The following is an 18,864-nucleotide window of genomic DNA, read 5'->3' as shown; positions in this document are numbered from 1 at the left end:
GGCCACAGGGTTGCATTGAGTACCTGCTGCTCGCCACGGAAATAACCTGCCGCAATCGAGAGAGAGCGCCAGATCTATCAGGCGTCCATGGCGAAGAGTGCCGACTTCCCCGCTGGCACCGACGACGGCGGATCGGCGTCGGGCCCAAATGAGGGCGGCGAGGGCCACGGCGACATCGAGGCTGGCGGCACGGCGACCGCACCGGCGATGGCGAGGCCAAGGGGTCAGCGCCTGGCCTCGCTCGACGTCTTCAGGGGCATCACCGTCGTGGTCAGTAAGAGCTCAGCCTCCCCTCCAGCCACGTTCCCTATTCGTCCATGTTCATAGAAATGCATGCGAGCACGCGCATGCCGCCATGGATGGATTGTCGCCATGGATAGGGTGTTAATAACTTGGGTCGTCGAAGAGGAGAGTACCAGAAATGAAGAGGAATAATATGCTGGTGGTAGCAGTGCCGAGAGGGAGCGAATTGAAGCCGCTAGCGATAAGGAACCTGCCGCGGTGGGTGACCGCCGGGTGCCACGGCTTCTCCATCACACACAGAAGAAAAGCTTGCACATATTTAGTTGGCTTATTGGCACCTTGCTTACTGCAAGTCTGCAAGAGGCAACGGTGGCTCCGTGTGCATCATCAGAAAACGGACGGCCGGATCGGCCCATAGCGAGCTTCCGGATTTTTTTTTGTCCTTGTTGATCGAGCATGTGTGAATGAACTTAGCTAGAGAGAAACAATGGACTTAGAAACGGAGGCGGTGAGGATCGGAGAGAATTGTGTCTTTTTGGGCCGTGTCGTTGTCTTCAGTGTCGTCGTCGTCCGGTGTTTTGGTCTTTTGTTGCGTTGGGCGACTCCTCAAAGACCTCAGGACACTGCTCCGTCCCTGTTGTGAGTAAACAAAGTAGCCCGCTTAGTTCCCAAAATTTTTCACATGCGCTACAGTAACTTACAACATTTGACCACTAATTTAGAGTATTAAATGTGAATAACTGATAAAACCCATTCCATAACCCTGGGTGAAATCGCGAGACGAATCTAATGAACTTAATTATACAATGATTAGACAATATTGTGCTACAGTAACAAATCTCTAATGACAGATTAATTGTCTTAATAGATTCGCCTTGCGATTTCCCATCCATCCATATAATTAGTTTTATAATAATCTATATTAAATACTTCTAATGAGTGGTCAAACGGTCCCAAAAATTTTTACCCCAAAAATTTTTGGAAACTAAACGGCCCCTAAGCGAAGGCATCCACACACGTAAACAAAAGAACAAGATGGATCGACGGCCCTGGTCCCCACTGATAGAGACAACGGAACTTTGCGTCTCCACGTCATCCCTCTTTTTATTTAAAAAAACATTATTCAAATCATTTTGTTCAAATAAAGTTCTTTCAAACTTTATCAAGCATAGGACATACTAGCCTATCAACCCGTGCTCGCACAAAGGCTAATTAGAATTAATATAAAAATAAAATTTATAGCTAATAATTATAATTATCTATCTCACGTCCTCTTTCATTTATTAAATTCTAACACATACTATTAAATACATATTTATCATTATCTAGTTGCATAAATTTTATTTTGCATCACAGCTCCATGTGTATTTGATATATATTTAATTATCATTTGTTAGTGAATTGATATTCTGATCTATTCCACCATACATGAATACATGGTGATACATACCATGGGTAGTAATTTTTATATAAATAATATGTTAACAATGATAGATTTTTTTTTGTAAATTGATATGCTTATCTATTCTATCATACATGAATTCATGGTGATACATACCGTGGGTAATAATTTTTATATAAATAATATGTTAACAATGATAGATTTTTTTTGTAAATTGATATTCTTATCTGTTCTATCATACATGAATACATGGTGACACATATCGACGGTATTATTTTTATATAAATAATAATATAATGATAGAAATAGTAATTTAGAATTTTATATTGGTGCATTTAATATTTGGTTATAATTACATAATTCAAATTGAGATTTAGGGGTTACTTTAACTTTTAATAATGATATAATTGGATAATCTATATGCAAATTTAGAGGGTTATTTAATAAATTGGCATAATGAAAGGGTTTGGTTCAACATATTGGTGTGCATATAACAATAGGCTTATAGCGACTTATAAGAATTATGTAGGAATTAGTTTATCCGTATATATGTATTGCAATATTTGGTGTTTCAAATTAAAAGTTTATTTTCCTAGTAGCTTGAGAGAAGATTCAGACATAATATATATATAGTTACTTGTTCTTTGAACCGGCCTTAATTTATATATTTCATTGCTGAATAAAACCCGCTTAATGTATGGTCGCCGTGCAAAAATGACAGCTTATGATCGTTGTGGATGATGTTGGTGGCCTTCTCCCTGCCATCAGCCACTCACCGTGGGACGGCGTGACGCTTGCAGATTTTGTGTTCCCCTTCTTCCTCTTCATTGTTGGAGTCTCCTTGGCCTTTGCATACAAGGTAGTTCAACAAAAATCCAATGCAAACATTATAGTAGTACTTAACAGAAAATAATTAATTACCATATATATAAGATCTGTATGTTTTTCTAGTATGTTGAAAAGATTATAAAAGATATAGCCAAATCAATTTTGCAGAGAGTGCCGGACAGAGCGCTGGCAACCAAGAAGGCTGCGATCCGGACTTCAAAGCTCTTCCTTCTAGGCCTAGTACTGCAAGGTATGATACTGGGTTGTTGGTATCACTACTTAGATTATTGATTCGGATGATGCTCAATATGTACATCTTCAACGCAGAGGAAACACTGAAAGTAACAATGGCTTGATGTTTTCTCTTGAAGGTGGCTTCTTTCACAGCATCCACGATCTTACTTATGGAGTTGATATTCACAAGATACGGTTAATGGGCATACTTCAGGTATCATGACAGCTCTATCTATTCGCTCTCCACATTCTACGAAAATGCCTTGCATACAATCTTTTTTATTATCCTAATGGTCATATTATGAAGGAAAGCTGCATCGTCCAGCAAATGACCAAATTTACTGATTAAAATTATCCACTTGCTGTAGAGAATTGCAATAGCATACTTAACGGTAGCACTTTGCGAAATATGGCTACGAGGTGGTGCAAGTGATGACATTGGAGCCGGTGGCTCTAAGTTGATAAGAAGATATCGGCATCAGCTGTAAGCATGCTACAACTTTAACAGACAATTCAAATAGTAAAGTATCAGTTAGTCGGCTAGATGATGAGGTTACTACTTTTGCATTGGGTCACCGTGTATTCTTTTCCTTATTTTGCACAGGTTTGTGGGTTTGGTTCTCATGGTCACCTACACAGCGCTTTTGTATGGCATGTATGTGCCAGACTGGGAATTTGCAGTCACATCTCAAGACACCACTTTGAAGCACTTTATGGTAATGAATTAATAAATATAAGAAATATTTTGCATCCTTTTATTTATGGAAAATTTGGGTTTGTTTGAAGATGTTACTTAATCTGTTTGTGAGCTTTTGCTGCATCTAGGTGAAATGTGGAGTCAGGGGCGATACCGGACCAGGATGCAATGCCGTGGGCATGATTGATCGACATGTCCTTGGAATCCAACATCTCTACACACGCCCCGTTTACCTCAGGACAGCGGTATGCAAAAAAAAAAAATGCAGTTGATGAAATGCGGCCTAGAAGATGACTTTTATGCATATTTCAGTACATAGCTTAATTTGATCCTGCAATTTCAACCTGGTATTTCAAAACTGCAGATTCAAATATTAGCGTTATAGTTATTCTTGGAGGCTATTACCGCTACTATTGATGAGCTAATATTCTTATGTGACTATTTTTTTGGGCATAACACAATAGCAATGCAGCATCAACTCCCCACGAAATGGGCCGCTTCCCTCAAACTCTCCCACATGGTGTGAAGCTCCCTTTGATCCCGAAGGCCTCCTCAGGTAATTAGTGGCTTACACTAGCTTAATTTCTAATAACTTGCTTTAGTTCTAAACTCTATGTCTTTCTTTATGATGTGTAGTTCGCTGATGGCAACTGTGACCTGCTTGATCGGCCTCCAAATTGGGCATGTCATTGTGCACTTCAAGGTGCCAACCCAGAGGCTACTTTTTTTTTCTTCTTGAGTTGATTTTCTGCATATTTTGTTGTTTCAATTGGACTTGGTGATGTTCCTCGATAAGTTTGTAATTGTGTTGTCAGTTTTATGTATATGTAACTTATCTTACAGTTCCTGATTTCCTCTCGAAATTTTGTTATTACAGGAGCATGGCGAGAGATTAGTGCAGTGTTCGATTACATCTCTAAGCTTGCTGATTCTTGGCTTCTTGCTTGACTTGTTTGGTAATGAATTGATATGTTAACTAAACATTTTGTAGTGATAACAACAATTGTGCTGTATGTTAGTGCCATCCGCATACACCCTACCTCGGGTACAACAGTGATATATTCTACACCTAGCATGTACTACTGAAAAGGTTCTGCAAATTAAACTACTGAACCCGAATAATTTTACTCAGAGCAATCACTAAAATTTCGTTCAGTATTTCAATGTGGTGTAGTTATTATGTCCTAGATGTAGATTAATAGCACTTCTATTTTGTAGTATGACTATCAACTACATTTGCATTAACATGCAGGCTTGCGCTTGAACAAGTCGTTGTATAGTCTGAGCTACACCTGCGTCACCACGGGCACCGCAGGTCTCTTCTTCGCAGGAATCTATTTGCTGGTTGGTGAAAATTTTCTTTTGATTAAATAAGCACATGACCTCTGACGTCCATTTGATGAAGTATTGTAGTAGATACCTGAATGCGAGCAAATGATTGCAAGTATTGTAGTAGATACCTGAATGAGAGCAAATGATTGCAAATAATTAAACCAAACCAGCATGAAGACATGGTATATCAACAACTTTTCAACATACCGTTTCCCCCTTATGTTCATGTATGTATGACGAACCTGAAAGATTTCGAATAGATTGTCCTCATTCCATTAACATAATAGAAAAAAAACTTTAGTTCGTGTCAGTTTATGATGAAAATGTGTGCTACATGGATTTGTGATGCCATCGACATAATATATATTTTCAGGTGGATGTTTATAGTTACAAGAAGCTGCTTTTTCTTATGGAGTGGGTGGGAAAGCATGCCCTCATGATTTTTGTTCTAGTGGCATGCAACATTGCCCCAATCCTGGTACATGGCTTCTATTGGAGGGAACCACAGAACAACCTCGTAAGACATGTCCTGTTTGTTTCCCTTCCATATTCCAAATTATGAAGTACTAATAATGTTTTAACTTATGAAATATTGGTGCCATTTGTTTTTGACAGTTGAAATTTATCGGAATAGGAGGCTGATGAATGCATTCCTTCTCGACGACTTTTATGATTTTGGGATAACAATAACACGTCATACAGTAACAATTTTAATTTCGAACAGCAGTCAGCGCTAGCCAGATGCAGATGCTGCACAACATGCCTGTAGCAGGAGCATGTCTTAGATTTGAGAGCCCCATGCTAAGATTAGAATAGGCCCATACCGTCAGACCTGGGATCACAGGATACATGACGTGGTACGGATCTATACGGAATAAGGGATGGAGCATGTCCTATGCCCTGACGTTATGTAAAGTACTTGTATACGAGTATGACTAGTAGTACTCGGGAAGAACTCTTAGGCTAATACCGCGGTTTTCATGTAACTCTATTCCCCCAGGCTATATAAGGGCGGACATGGACCCCTCCAAACAATCTACAACCCTCAAGCAATACAAACCACCAAGCAGGACGTAGAGTGTTAAGCAACTTGCGGCCTGAACCTATATAAACCTTATGTTGTTTGCATCATCGCGTTCCTGATCTCGGCGACTCCCTGCCTACAATCTACTACCTTAGGGTATATCCCTAGGTAGTCTTGCCGGTAAAACACAAACACATAATGGTGGAAATGTTAATTGGCAATATGAAATGCAATCATGTTCACTGTATTAGCTGCTTTATTCTGCAGCCTGCATTCCCCAATATTGTTTCCATAATCCCAATCCTTCATTCAAACAACTCAGCAGGGCACACAAAAGAGCCAACAAATTAAAAACTCAACAAATAAATTCTGCAACATTCAACACACCATATACCTCATGAAAATCAAAGCAAAAGCAAAACCAAACCCAAACAGATCATCGATGTATATGGTGCCAGCAAACAATCAGATGAATCCAAAAGAATCACATCGGAGCCGGCGCCACAGACGAGACGTCACTGCCGTTGTTCTGCTGGTAGAACTGCAGCACAGTGTAGACGGTCTGCATGACGGTCATGACGAGGAGGAAGATGGCGGCAGCGAGGGAGAGGAACGCCCAGGGGCTCCGGAAGTAGGTGTGGATGAGGTTGGCGCGCCACATGTTCCAGGGCTTCCGGCAGTAGGCGTTCACCTCCCGGTGCACGGCGTCGAGCGCGCTGTCCGGCTCGAGCACGACGTCCTTGGAGATGCTGTTGAACAGCTTGGCCACCGCCTTGTCGCTGCCGACGGCGTTCTGGATGATGCCCCTGGAGCTCAGCAGCGCCACGTCCTTGGCCGAGTCGATGATGTTGTCCATGAAGAAGACGTACGCCGTGACGTCGTTGCCGGCGCCGACGTGCAGCCGCTCGAAGGCCATCATGTTGAGGAACATGTACTCGGTGGAGTCGTCGACGGTCACCGCCGGCATGCTCAGCACGCCGTGCCGGAAGCGGATGTCGTGGAGGCTCTCCGAGTGGCTCTTCTTGAACCGGATCCCGGCCTCGTAGAGCTCCACCGCCGACCGGATGATGTCCGCCTCCGGCACGTCGCGCGAGCTCCAGTGGGGCGGCTGGTAGTGACCGTAGAGCATGTTCCGGCGGTGCACGTCCAGCGCGTGCAGACCCAGGCTGCTGCCACCGGAAGGCGGCAGCCGCGGCGGCGACGGGGACAGGAACCTCAGCACCATTCTGTTGATGGCGTCGCCATTCTTCGGGCACATGCAAAAGATTTCTGTGGTTAATTCTAGCTAGTTCAGTTGCAACTGAACGACCATAAAGCAGCACATGAAAGCTTTTTCACGTGAGGAAGCTGAAGTGCTGAACAAGTATTGGCAACGAAAAGAACCAATGCAGAAGTGCCTCAATAAGTTACTCTTCTGAAACATGTTAAGTTTTCCCAATTCCTGAAGAAATTGAAGTCTTCTGTGTGAAACTGTTGTAAGGTTCATAGAATATTTCTCTCTCCGGCCGGTTCAGAAAAGAATCAAGTGATCGATCTCTCTAAAAGCAAGCTAAGTGTGATACGATGTGAAAAGAAGAGAAGTCAAGATCGAAGATGCTGCACATCTACCTTTGCTTTTGCTTTATTTGGCTTCGATGCATTGATAAAGCGAAGCATAAAGAGAGCACTACTAAAAAATCGAACACAAACCGATTTACGTATTTCAACTGCATGCTTCGTTCTCTACTCAAAAAAATGTTTGCTATCATTCAGTGTCGAGAATGTTGAGTAGATAGAAAAGTCAGTAATTTACTGGAGGCTTGGCGGTCTCGACGGCGACAAGCCTCTCCAGCAGGAGCAGCGGCAGCTGGTTCTCGAGCATGAGCATGTCGCGGCGGATGTAGGGCACCATGTAGAGCACGCCATGGTGGCTGAAGATGGGGTCGTTGGGCGCGTAGTCGCCGGCGTTTTTCCCGATCCCGTCGAGGTTGGTGGCCCTCATCACCTCCAGCAGGAAGCACCCGTCCACGATCATCATCTCCAGGAACCGTTCTCTCCCGTCGCCGTCGCGCCGCCACTCGGCGCCGAGGTCCAGGTACGCGCTCGCCAGCTGCTCGGCGACCTCCTCGACGGCGGCCACGAACTCCTCCAGCGGCCGCCTGGCCCGGCGCAGCAGGTGCCGCAGCGCCCGGCGCTTGTGCTCCTCCATGGCCAGCAGCTCGGGGTCGCCGTGGTGGAAGGGGCCCAGCGACACCACCTGCGGCCGGTACGCCTTGGGCTTGAGGTCCTTGATGCACGCCGGCACGCGGTAGATGCAGTGCCGCTGCCACCGCGACACCTCCACCGACGCGTCGGCCTCGCCGAGCTTCTTCTCCACGTCCACCACCCATACCCGCCTGCCGCCGTCGCCGCCGGCCGCAGCCATGGATCCGGCAAGGAATTTGTCTATGTTAATAACTTGGGATTCAGCTGCTGTCGTAGCTAGGTACTTTGCTACTCATCTAGACTTCCATGAAGGGAAGTTAGCTTAGACACTAATCTAGACTATAGAAGAAACCTCTAAATTTATATAGAGATGTGTCGAAATAGCCACATAGGCATATAGGGTAGCTTGCGTTGCATGCCACCGCTTGCGTGCTATGTGCACGACCTGTCATGTGAATCCATGGCAACTCACTGAGCTCTGAACTTAATCTAAGGCTCCATTTGGAATTCGATCGGGTGTCTGGGTTAACCGAGGTTTTTTAAGTTGCAGTGTAAAGCGATCTATGTTAAACAGAGCCTAAGTAAATATAGGTTAACACTGGTTATTATAAGGTCAATCTTAGTGAAAGTGTCATAAGAGTGTCATGGACATTAAATTTGTTAACATATACTAATAGTATGAGAAGAGAAAAGAGAGGAGTGTCATAAAATGTGAGAGAAGACTACTGGAAAAAGGCCCTTAGGCACCGGTTGAATAGGGCCTTAGGTACCGGTTTTTCCAACCGGTACCCCGCAACCGAGACCAAAGGGTCTTGGCTTTAGAACCGGGTAACACAACCGGTACCAATGGCATTCATTTTTGTCAAAAATATGCATGTGGTGGTGGCTGAGATTCGAACTTGTGACTTCTTGCGTCACGTGTACCTTTCTTACCATCTCACCTACACATCACTTGTGATGGGAAGAGAGATATTTTTCTTTTGAAGTAACTCTTGGATGAGCCTTAGGTACCGGTTGGTAACACCAACCGGTACCTAAGGCTCTTAAAGTACCGGTTGGTGTTACCAACCGGTACCTATGGCTCATCCATAGATACCGGTTGATGGTACCATCCGATACTAATGTAAAAGTTACCATCCGGTACCTATGGTGAACCTTAGGTACCGGTTGGTAACACCAACCGGTACCTAAGGCTCATCCATAGATTCCATCAACCCCAAAAGTACCGGTATGAAGATGAACCGGTACCTATGCTAGCATAGGTACCGGTTCATTTTCATACCGGTACTTTTAGAGTGGACCTTTGGCTTGTTTTCTACTAGTGAGTGTCATCACCATGACACTCCACTAGCATAGTTCTTAAGATTTTAGTCTAGATAATTGTGTCGATGACACTCCCACTGAGACTGACCTAATGATCGAGTAAAAGACTGAATGTAGTCAATGTCAGGGAAGTATAACATGCATAGTCACTGCGAGCAGAGCAGCTCGCTTTTACAGCTGAGAGATGATCAAAGAGGTTTTATGTTATTAAGAGATCAGGAATAATTAATCAAGTTGCCAGTGTTACGTACTGTAATGTATAATTAATTTGAGTGGTTAGCTGGCTGGAACAACACTGAGGAAGCGAGGAATATGTAAAAGGCTGCCCCCCTGCCCTGCTGGCTGTTTGTTGCATTGGGAGTGCGCTGCATGCACGTAGGAGAAAGTTCGGTGGTAAGGGGGTTAGACTACGGGCCAGGGGAGGTATCTTGCTCATCGCTCTCTACAGTTTTCCAACATGCATGAGAGGGAGGAATCAAGAAAGGAAGCTCCAGTTGCAAGTAAAATCACATGAGATAGGTCTTCTGTCCACAGAAAAAGTTCCTAAGCAAAACCTGGTTTTGGTCCCCGTACAAAATTCAAACGAGTCAAGCAGGATCTGGTCTGCCTTTTTGGCCAAAGTTGAGAAATTTTGGTCAAAATTTCCGACAGTTACAAATTTTGTGTTTTCAGGAAGGTTTCGATTCACATAATTTCAATTGCTTTTGCAATGAAGCAAATCCAAATTAGTTCATGATTCATCATACCGGCTAACTATGATTGGAGGTACATGTAGGGGTGGTAATGGGTCATGGCCCTAGTGGTCTCTTCACAGCCCAACAAGGCCCTTAAATTTTTTAGTTGAAAATTGTATAAGATTAGAGCCCAGCCCTTTTAGGGTCCGGCCCCTTTACCACCCCTAGGTACATGACATATAATTTTAGTTTATCTAGATTTCCATCATTTATGACAACTAACATATACCAAACAATATAATTGGTAGCATACAACAGTGATACCATTAGATTTGTTATAACAAATAGCTTTGAAATACCATTTTGATCTATTTATTATCCTGCTTCATCCACGAAAGCGTTGTCATCTTGGTTGAGTGCACTCAACACGTTTATATGTTTATATAATTATATGTAGCGTGACTACCAATATCTTTTGAATAATAAACTGAACTTTTCAAATGATATAGCTTAATTTTCCTTGAAAGCAACTTTATTGATCTGATCTGTGGAGACGGAAATGAGAAGCGATGATGGAAGTGCCATGGAAGGCAGAAGAAGTGATCCTGACGAAGCTTACACTACTACAAAAACGATTTGTAACAATTAATGCCTCGAATTTTTTTAGAGACGGATCAAAAAGTCAACCGTTCCTACAAATAGAGCATGGTACTGTAGCAACTGAGCCGTCCCTAAAAATTGCATTTTCAGGGTCGGCTCACCCCCCCTCCACACGCCCCTAAAAATGTATATAAAAATCTGGCCTTCTTCCTCCTCCTGACCCTCCATTGTTTGCTTGGGAGAGGAGCTCCCTAAGACTCATTCTTGTTTCAACAATTCTATTCATTATATACACTAAAATATGATTTTGATATTTTTTATGTTATACATATCATAATATACCTATGGTAAAAGTTTCACAATTTTTGATATGCTTTACTATTTCTTTTGAATTAAAGGAATTATCTTGGAGTATCCGGTAAATGACCGGACGTCTGAACATTTAGCCCGGAGTATCCGGACACGGACCCGGAGTATCCAAGTAAATGACCGGACATCCGAACATTTAGCCCGGAGTATCCGGACATGGAACCGGAGTATCCGGGTAAATGACCGGACTTCTGAACATTTAGCCCGAAGTATCCGGACTTTCCAAATTAATTTGAAAATTCATTTATTTCAAATAGAGCTGCAAAACACTTAAAAAACTGAAGTTTTTACCATAAGCATATAATAACCTGTAGAACTAGTGAAAAATATGAAAAATACAATTCAACATGTTTTGGTGTTAAAGAGTGTGGAAAACACAAAGTTAGCCTTGACTTCTATGAGATAGTAGTGTGACTTAGCTACGCGTTATGGTTTCAACACTTCTGGATATTAGACAAGCAAAAATGTGATTATGATATTTTTCTTATGTTGTACATATCACATGCTTATGTTCAAAATTTCATAATTTTTTATGTATTTTACTATTTGTTATGAATTAAAGGACTTTTCAGATTAATTTGGAAAATGATTTGTAGGGGCAAGCCGGGGCCTCACCCGCCCCTAAAAATCGATTTGTGAACCAATATGTCTTCCGCTTTCGTCTCCAAACATTGGAGACAAAATAGGTTATTCTACAAAAAAGACTAGTCTTTTCTTTTAGTTTTGCATTAATTTTCCACAAAAAATTGATCTATTTTCATCCCCGAATTATATAATATGTATTGGTTCTTTTTTCTGTTCGGTTTGGTGGGGTGGGGGCATGGCCCTTGCCAGGCCCCCTCAGTTCCGCCACTGCTCCTGATCACCATCCAATTGGTACGGACTAAGATAGAATACTCCCTTCAACTCCGGTAGGTGTTATCCTTTGAGGAGTAATGAATTTTTGAAACAATCTATATTTCAATTTACAATGTGGAAATAATTAGGCATGGATACAACTGAAAGAAAAAGAATCAATGAAAGTTTTGACGAACCGGCCCGTAGGCATACTAATAAGTTTTGGCCAGTGCTATGTAGGAGTGTATTTTTGTTCAATCAAAAACAGGCTCTGTTATGTACAATAGCAACACCATTATTTTCCCAAACTTGAAATCTTCATTGACCAACTCAAACCAAACCCCAAAAAAAGAATCGAACAAATCCAAAACATTATTCAACACAGAGCAACTTAACAATCAAAGCAAAACTGAAAAAACAATGTCAAACAGGTCTCCGATATGATGTACATGGTGCCGGCACGCTTGTATATCAACGCAGAAGCTGATGAGCTGCAAGATCACATTGGAGCCGGTGCTACGGTAGAGCTGTTGTTGGCTTGGTCCTTCTGGTAGTACGGAAGCACGGTGTAGACGGTCTGCATGACGGTCATGACGAGGAGGAACACGGCGGCGGCGAGGGACATGAACGCCCAGGGGCTCCGGAAGTAGGTGTGGATCAGGTTGGCGCGCCACAGGTTCCAGGGCTTCCGGCAGTAGGCGTTCACCTCCCGGTGCACGGCGTCGAGCGCGCTGTCCGGCTCGAGCACGACGTCCTTGGAGATGCTGTTGAACAGCTGCGCCACCGCCTTGTCGCTGCCGACGGCGTTCTGGATGATGCCGCTGGTGCTCAGCAGCGCCACGTCCTTGGCCGAGTCGATGATGTTGTCCATGAAGAAGACGTACGCCGTGACGTCGTTGCCGGCGCCGACGTGCAGCCGCTCGAACGCCATCATGTTCAGGAACATGTACTCGGTGGAGTCGTCCACCGACACCGCCGGCATGGTGAGCACGCCGTGCCGGAACCGGATGTTGTGGAAGCTGTCCGTGTTGCTCTTCTTGAACCGGATCCCGGCCTCGTACAGCTCCAGCGCCGACCGGATGATGTCTGTCTCCGGCACGATGTCCCGCGACCGCGGCGAGTCCTGGTAGGGACCGTAGAGCATGCTCCGGCGGCGAACATCCAGCGGGTGGAGACCAAGATTGCTGCCAACCGGCGGCAGACGCGACGCCGGGGACATGAACCTTAGCACCATCTTGTTGATCACGTCGTCGTTCTGCATGGAAGTATTATTGTTTTTTTTGGGTTAGTGTTACTTCAGTTCCTGCGAACACTAAGGTAGAGTAATATATATACTAATATCTACACTAACCTCAGCGTGTGTGTAGGGGTGGTAAAGGGCCCAACATTTTGAACTAGAAAATCTAAGGATCGGGCCCTAAAAGGGCCGGGCTCTAAACATATGTATTTTTGAACTAAAAATTTTAAGGGCTCTATTGGGCTGTGAAGAGGCCACTAGGGCCATGGCCCATTACCACCCCTACGTGTGTGTGTGTGTGTGTATATATATATATATATATATGTTTAGAATAATTTTGACACCCTAGAAATGAATCAAAAGCAACTTGCTTTTTCCAAAAACCATTAGAAATGCACATACTCTCTTCATCCCAGGATATAAGGTGTGGTCAAACTTGACACGGTTTTTTAATAATATTTGACTCTTAATATTTGCTATAATATAATATTTTTAGCAACAAAATTATTGTTATATGAAACTACTTTTGAATATGAATATAATGATATGATTGTTATAAGACAGTTTTTGTTATACAAGATTAATTGTAGGTCAAAGTTTTTAAAGTTTGAATCTTAAATTACGTGCGCACCTTATATCCTGAGATGGAGGGAGTATGTGTGTACGTGCATACATGTTCACCCCTATGAATAGAGCACACTCCTTCCATGATTCCCGTCCTATTATTATTAGGGCATATATAGCACGAACATATGAGTTGACGATTGCTTGAAAACCATATGATCTTTGCGAAAGAGCATGTAGCCTAGTGGTTACAAGAGCCTCGGTAGCACCTTAAGTTCTGGGCTCAACTCCGCGTGGGAGCGAATATTCTATAATTTAACGACATTGTGCTTTTAGTGGGGCGACATTCCCGTCGACGGCGACGCGCCTGTGGCGACTTCGTCAATCTCCAGAATATATGCCGGCTCAGTCTTCAAAGATTCTCATATGGATAGGATTTGTGTTTGTGGGTTCATAGGGGTGAGTGTGCGGGTGTTTGTAAGTGTTTGAGTTGTACGGTGTAATCTCAAAAAAAAATGATCTTTTTTTTGAAAAAACAGTTGTTTGTGTTTTGAGCATCTAAATTAATTGGTTCATCCAAAAAAGCATCTAAATTAAGTTCGAATTGCAGTATTGTGTTGAGTACATTTGTATGACATTCTCTCAAAATTTTTAGTAAACCTACTAGAACATTTTTGTTGAGTAGAACAATGTTTGAGGTTCGTGATAAAATGTTCTAGGTCGTGGACAACAAAATTCCATGTGAAAATATTCAAGTTGCATGAAATATGTTCTAGCTTCATGAAAAAATATTTTGGACTTGATGATAAAAATATTACAAAAAATATTGAATATTAGTTCTTATTTTGTTACTCTAATTCTTAAGAACAAAAGGAGGATTCCAAAAAGCGTATGCTTTAAGAGAAATATAAACTCGAAGTGGGTGAAGCAATGCAAGCTGGCTTAATTAGGAGGCCACGTGCATCACTTGGGCCAAAGGAAACTCTATAGGCCATGAGAATCAGGAAAATAAGAAAAAAAGGCTAGCGATCGATATGGTTGGCTACGCATGTGGTATAGCATTGCACACCCTATCCTCTAGGGTCTGGACCGGCAATTTTGATATCGATAATGCCACCACACACACCTCGCTATCGACCGGCGCATCGATCACCTACTATCAAAAGAATATATAATATAATTTATTACGAAACAATTCTAAAGAAATATGAGTACAGGAGCTAATTCTAGCTAGGACTCACCCTGTAAATATAGGTTCCATCAATAGGATAAATTTAACCAACTGAGCTATGCTTCTCCATTTATTAGTACTTTAAATATAGCTGAACCATAATATATCCAGAAAGGTACCATGGCTATGTGCCTTTATAAGTTCCTTGTATATTCCAAACATGCATGTAATATTTGACCATTATATTCTAGAAGAACTTGTAACTGTTTTGGATGAAACTTACACAATTTATTTTACAGATTTACAATCTAAACAAAAGAATAAAGTTCATCTCGAGAAGGTGTGATGTGATGTAAAGGGAAGATATGTCTAGCTTTGCCTTTGCTTTTATCTTGTCTGGATAAAGGGAAACATAAACTAAACACTGCTAATAACAATGTGATGTAAACTATCACTTTTCTATATTCTTCTAACAAGAGTGTCGTTTTAAACAATGCAATGGTCAACAAGACAACGTTTGACCACAAGTTATTAATGGCATAAAATTTATGAGAAACAAAGCAAAGTTATAAGATTTCATGACTATTTTCCAAGAAAAAATAGACATACCATTTTTCATTTTTTCAGAAAGAATATATATCGGTGAAGATACCAGCAACAATCAAAAAAATTAATTCATAACCTAATTAAAATGACACCAACCTTTGATAGGAGTGTACTATATATATTCCCTCCGTCCTATGAAGAGTGCAATTCTAGTTTTATCAGACAGATTAGCGGTGGCGTAAAAAGACTTTCATGCCATCGTTTATTTGCCACATGCGTTTAGTTTTTGCGTGCAAATCAAATCTGACCACTTAATTATGCAGTTAATTGAGATGCAACATCTAGAATTGCATTCTTTGTGGGATTAGTGGTGGCATGAAAAAACTCTCGTGCCCTCATTTGTTTGCTACATATATGCAAATCAAATATTTCCACTTAATTAGGAAGGTTAGTTGAGATCCAACATCTAGAATTGCATTATTTGTGGGATTTTTTTTAAATACAGAATCACACTTTTAGCGAATAACTGATAACTCTATGTGCTCATTCACCTGGCATAGAAGATGCCGAGTAGAAACGGCAGCAATAACTTACCGGAGGCCTGGCAGTCTCGACGGCGACGAGCTTCTGCAGCAGGAGCAGCGGCAGCTGGTTCTCGAGCATGAGCATGTCGCGGCGGATGTAGGGCACCACGTAGAGCACCCCGTGGTGGCTGAAGATGGGGTCGTTGGGCGCGTAGTCGCCGCCGGTGTTCCTCCCGGCGAGGCCGGCGGCCCTCATCACCTCGAGCAAGAAGCAGCCGTCGACGATCATCATCTCCAGGAACCGCTCCCTCCCCTCCTCGCCGCGCCACCGGTCGCCGAGGTCCATGTACGCGCTCTCCAGCGGCTCGGCGACTTCCTCCGCGGCGGCCACGAACTCCTCCAGAGACCTCTTCGCCCGGCGCAGCAGGTGCCGCAGCGCCCGGCGCTTGTGCTCCTCCATAGGGAGCAGCTCGGGGTCGCCGTGGTGGAAGGGGCCCAGCGACACCACCTGCGGCCGGTACGCCTTGGGCTTGAGGTCCTTGATGCACGCCGGCACGCGGTAGATGCAGTGGCGCTGCCACCGCGACACCTCCACCGACGCGTCGGCCTCGTCCAGCGTCCTCTCTACGTCCACCACCCACGCCCTTCTGCCGCTCCCGCCACCGGCTGCCGCCGCCATGGATCCGGCCGACAGGTAGTAGTAGTAAGCAGAGAGGTTTGATTGCAACTAATAATCCAGTCTAGAACTCTAGTCTTCTTGTTATTTATAGCTATGCCACTATGTATGTGAAAGATAGGCATATATGGGTTACTTGCGTCGCGTGCCACGGGGCACGTGCCTAGCATAGGTGCCCGGAAAAGTGATCACGGTCATGGGGCTCTGAAAGAACTTGGTCCAACTGTCCGAGACTACTACATTTGGAATTACAGCGTAGCCATGGCAAAGGGACAATGATGATTGAAATGCTTCACTTTGTGACACGTCGCGATGACTTTTTTTTTTAATGAAACCGTCGCGATGACTATGAAACAGAGTGAGTAAATTTACTCTGACCGTCGTCGTCCTGCAAAGTGCAAAAGACCAAGTTAAAGGGTGAATGAACAGCTGAAAGATGCTCAGAGAATTCAGAAGAGGGCGTAATGATATTATTACCACATTTGCAGGCTTTAATTGTGAAAAATGATCTTGATGTTTAGTACGGATATAGCGAGCGCGATGTAAGGTATATGCTACACGTGAAAGTGGATGGAGGTGCATTGCTGGTTGGGGTTTCGGTTTTTTTTTTTTGGTTGGGGTTTCGTTTTCGCTGGCCTGGACGCTGAGGAAGCGAGGAATATGTAAAAGGTTACCTGCAGCCTGCTGCTGGCCATTGTTGAGAATTATGTGGGCATGTAGGATAGGAGAAAGTTTGGTGCGAAGGGGATAGAGTAGAGGGCAGGGAAGGTATCTCGATCATTGCTTTGAACTGTTTTCCATCATGCATTGAGAGGGAGGAATCAAGAAAGGAAGCTCCGGTTGCACGTGAATCATGCATCAAATAATTATGGTCAAACTTCACAGTTAATTATTTTCCTCACAAAAAAAACTTCACAGTTAATTTGGGCAAAATCCATGAATTAATCTTGGAATTTGTGGTCAAAGGTACCAGATTTGCATTTTTTTTCCTATGTTACGTAAATCCCCCAAAAGACGAAGTTTTCTCCTATTTGTTCAGAAATCTTTAGAAGGTGATCGATCGCTGTTGGAGAGGGGTACCATGCAAAAGATGATACACAACATCAACATGTGACAGCCTCTTAACGTATTTCTTTGTATTGATCCTTCCCGGCCATACTATATTTGGATGGACTATTGCATATCACTAGGTTTTGTTGGCTGGGTGTGGAACGTGATAAGACCAGAAATTACTGCCCTCTGTTACATGTAAATGTTTTGGACATTTTGAAAGGGTATTAAAAATGTAGATCGCTATTTTCTACGAAGATATATTTGTTAATCTGACAAAGTTATGGTATTTAAGCTTGCATTTCAAGAGAAAAAATGTAAAGTTTTTTAATCCAATCTAGTAATTATATTATACATGGACTTCTTGTGCAAACTCAAGATGTTGAATACTATTATCAAACCCAACTGGATTACTATATATTGACGGACACATTCATTATTGTACTGAAGAACCCAGTGTTCGGTAATGCTCTTTAACAACGATGGCAATTCTAGTAGGTGTTTAGCATATCCTTGTCAGTTTCAACAATTTGGATTTATATAGCTAGCTACATCCTAGGTGCAAAATATTATTTCTAGGTGTAGACAGGCACGTACGTGATCTGGTGGTAAGCTCCAATGGGTGGGAGGCAGTCGGTGAGGGCTTGAACTCGGCGTGACTATGCATCGCCCGCACTACAAAAGTGCTACCCATCGCCTAAGGAGAATACAAGCCTCGATTCGGCCCAACACAGTCCAACACGGTCTAGCAGCTTCCGCCCTTTCTTCTCCTTTGCTTAGGTCCTCATCACGGACTCCTCTTTCAGCTTCCTCGCACTCACGATTCACCGAGTTGGGTTCGGGACTTCGGGTTTGAGCTTCGGCCGAGTCCGCGGCAAGTCCGCAGCGCTCGTGAACTCCGGTGACTCGGTTCACGGTGGCGCTAGGATGCAGCGAGGAAATGGTGGCGACCGCATTCGGCTCCTGCACAAGGGATGGGACGGAGGTCCTATTGCTCTTCTGGAGAGGGCTCATCGGCAAACACCGGCAGTAGGGAAGAAGTAGGGCGGCAAAGCGATGGCCTACCGGTACGACTTGAGGGACAACAACAACAGCGCAGTGGAGCGGCGAGGCCTGGCGAACCAAAGCAGAGCAGTGCCGCACAAGGACGTTGATGCCGTCGATCAGGGTTGCTGACTTGACGTTGGCATTCCTTAGTGGCGGCGGTCTGTTCTCCTCCTCTCCTTCTTCTCTTCCTCTGCTTCTTCTCCTCTCCTCTTCCTTCCTCTATGTGGCGGCGGTTGCTTGGGGAAACCCTAATGGCGCGTTGTGGTTGTCGATTGGGGGTCATATAGGCAGCTGGACTAGGG

General features: G+C 43.5%; 3 protein-coding genes across 3 annotated transcripts; 1 reads left to right on the top strand and 2 right to left on the bottom strand.

Moving 5' to 3' along the window:
- On the top strand, window positions 1-5,867 carry LOC120644619 (heparan-alpha-glucosaminide N-acetyltransferase-like). The gene is made up of 13 exons (XM_039921270.1): window positions 1-270; window positions 2,367-2,504; window positions 2,642-2,723; window positions 2,845-2,921; window positions 3,076-3,191; window positions 3,312-3,423; window positions 3,533-3,649; window positions 3,869-3,960; window positions 4,041-4,107; window positions 4,282-4,360; window positions 4,657-4,748; window positions 5,110-5,253; window positions 5,352-5,867. The coding sequence occupies exons 1-13, from the start codon at window positions 88-90 to the stop codon at window positions 5,376-5,378; spliced, it is 1,326 nt and encodes a 441-aa protein (XP_039777204.1). The 5' UTR covers window positions 1-87; the 3' UTR covers window positions 5,379-5,867.
- A 116-nt stretch (window positions 5,868-5,983) lies between these two features.
- Window positions 5,984-8,388, bottom strand: LOC120644618 (UPF0481 protein At3g47200-like). The gene is made up of 2 exons (XM_039921269.1): window positions 7,553-8,388; window positions 5,984-7,006 (listed from the first exon to the last, which is right to left on the bottom strand). Exons 1-2 carry the CDS (start codon window positions 8,162-8,164, stop codon window positions 6,245-6,247), a joined length of 1,374 nt encoding a protein of 457 aa, XP_039777203.1. The 5' UTR covers window positions 8,165-8,388; the 3' UTR covers window positions 5,984-6,244.
- Window positions 8,389-11,973: 3,585 nt separating this feature from the next.
- Window positions 11,974-17,049, bottom strand: LOC120644617 (UPF0481 protein At3g47200-like). Its single transcript, XM_039921268.1, has 2 exons — window positions 15,860-17,049; window positions 11,974-13,002 (listed from the first exon to the last, which is right to left on the bottom strand). The coding sequence occupies exons 1-2, from the start codon at window positions 16,466-16,468 to the stop codon at window positions 12,247-12,249; spliced, it is 1,365 nt and encodes a 454-aa protein (XP_039777202.1). The 5' UTR covers window positions 16,469-17,049; the 3' UTR covers window positions 11,974-12,246.
- Between the last annotated feature and the right edge of the window lie 1,815 nt (window positions 17,050-18,864).

This window comes from Panicum virgatum, chromosome 8K, assembly GCF_016808335.1.
Source record: "Panicum virgatum strain AP13 chromosome 8K, P.virgatum_v5, whole genome shotgun sequence".
Classification (NCBI taxonomy): Eukaryota; Viridiplantae; Streptophyta; class Magnoliopsida; order Poales; family Poaceae; genus Panicum; species Panicum virgatum.
This window is presented reverse-complemented; position numbering and strand designations above follow the sequence as displayed.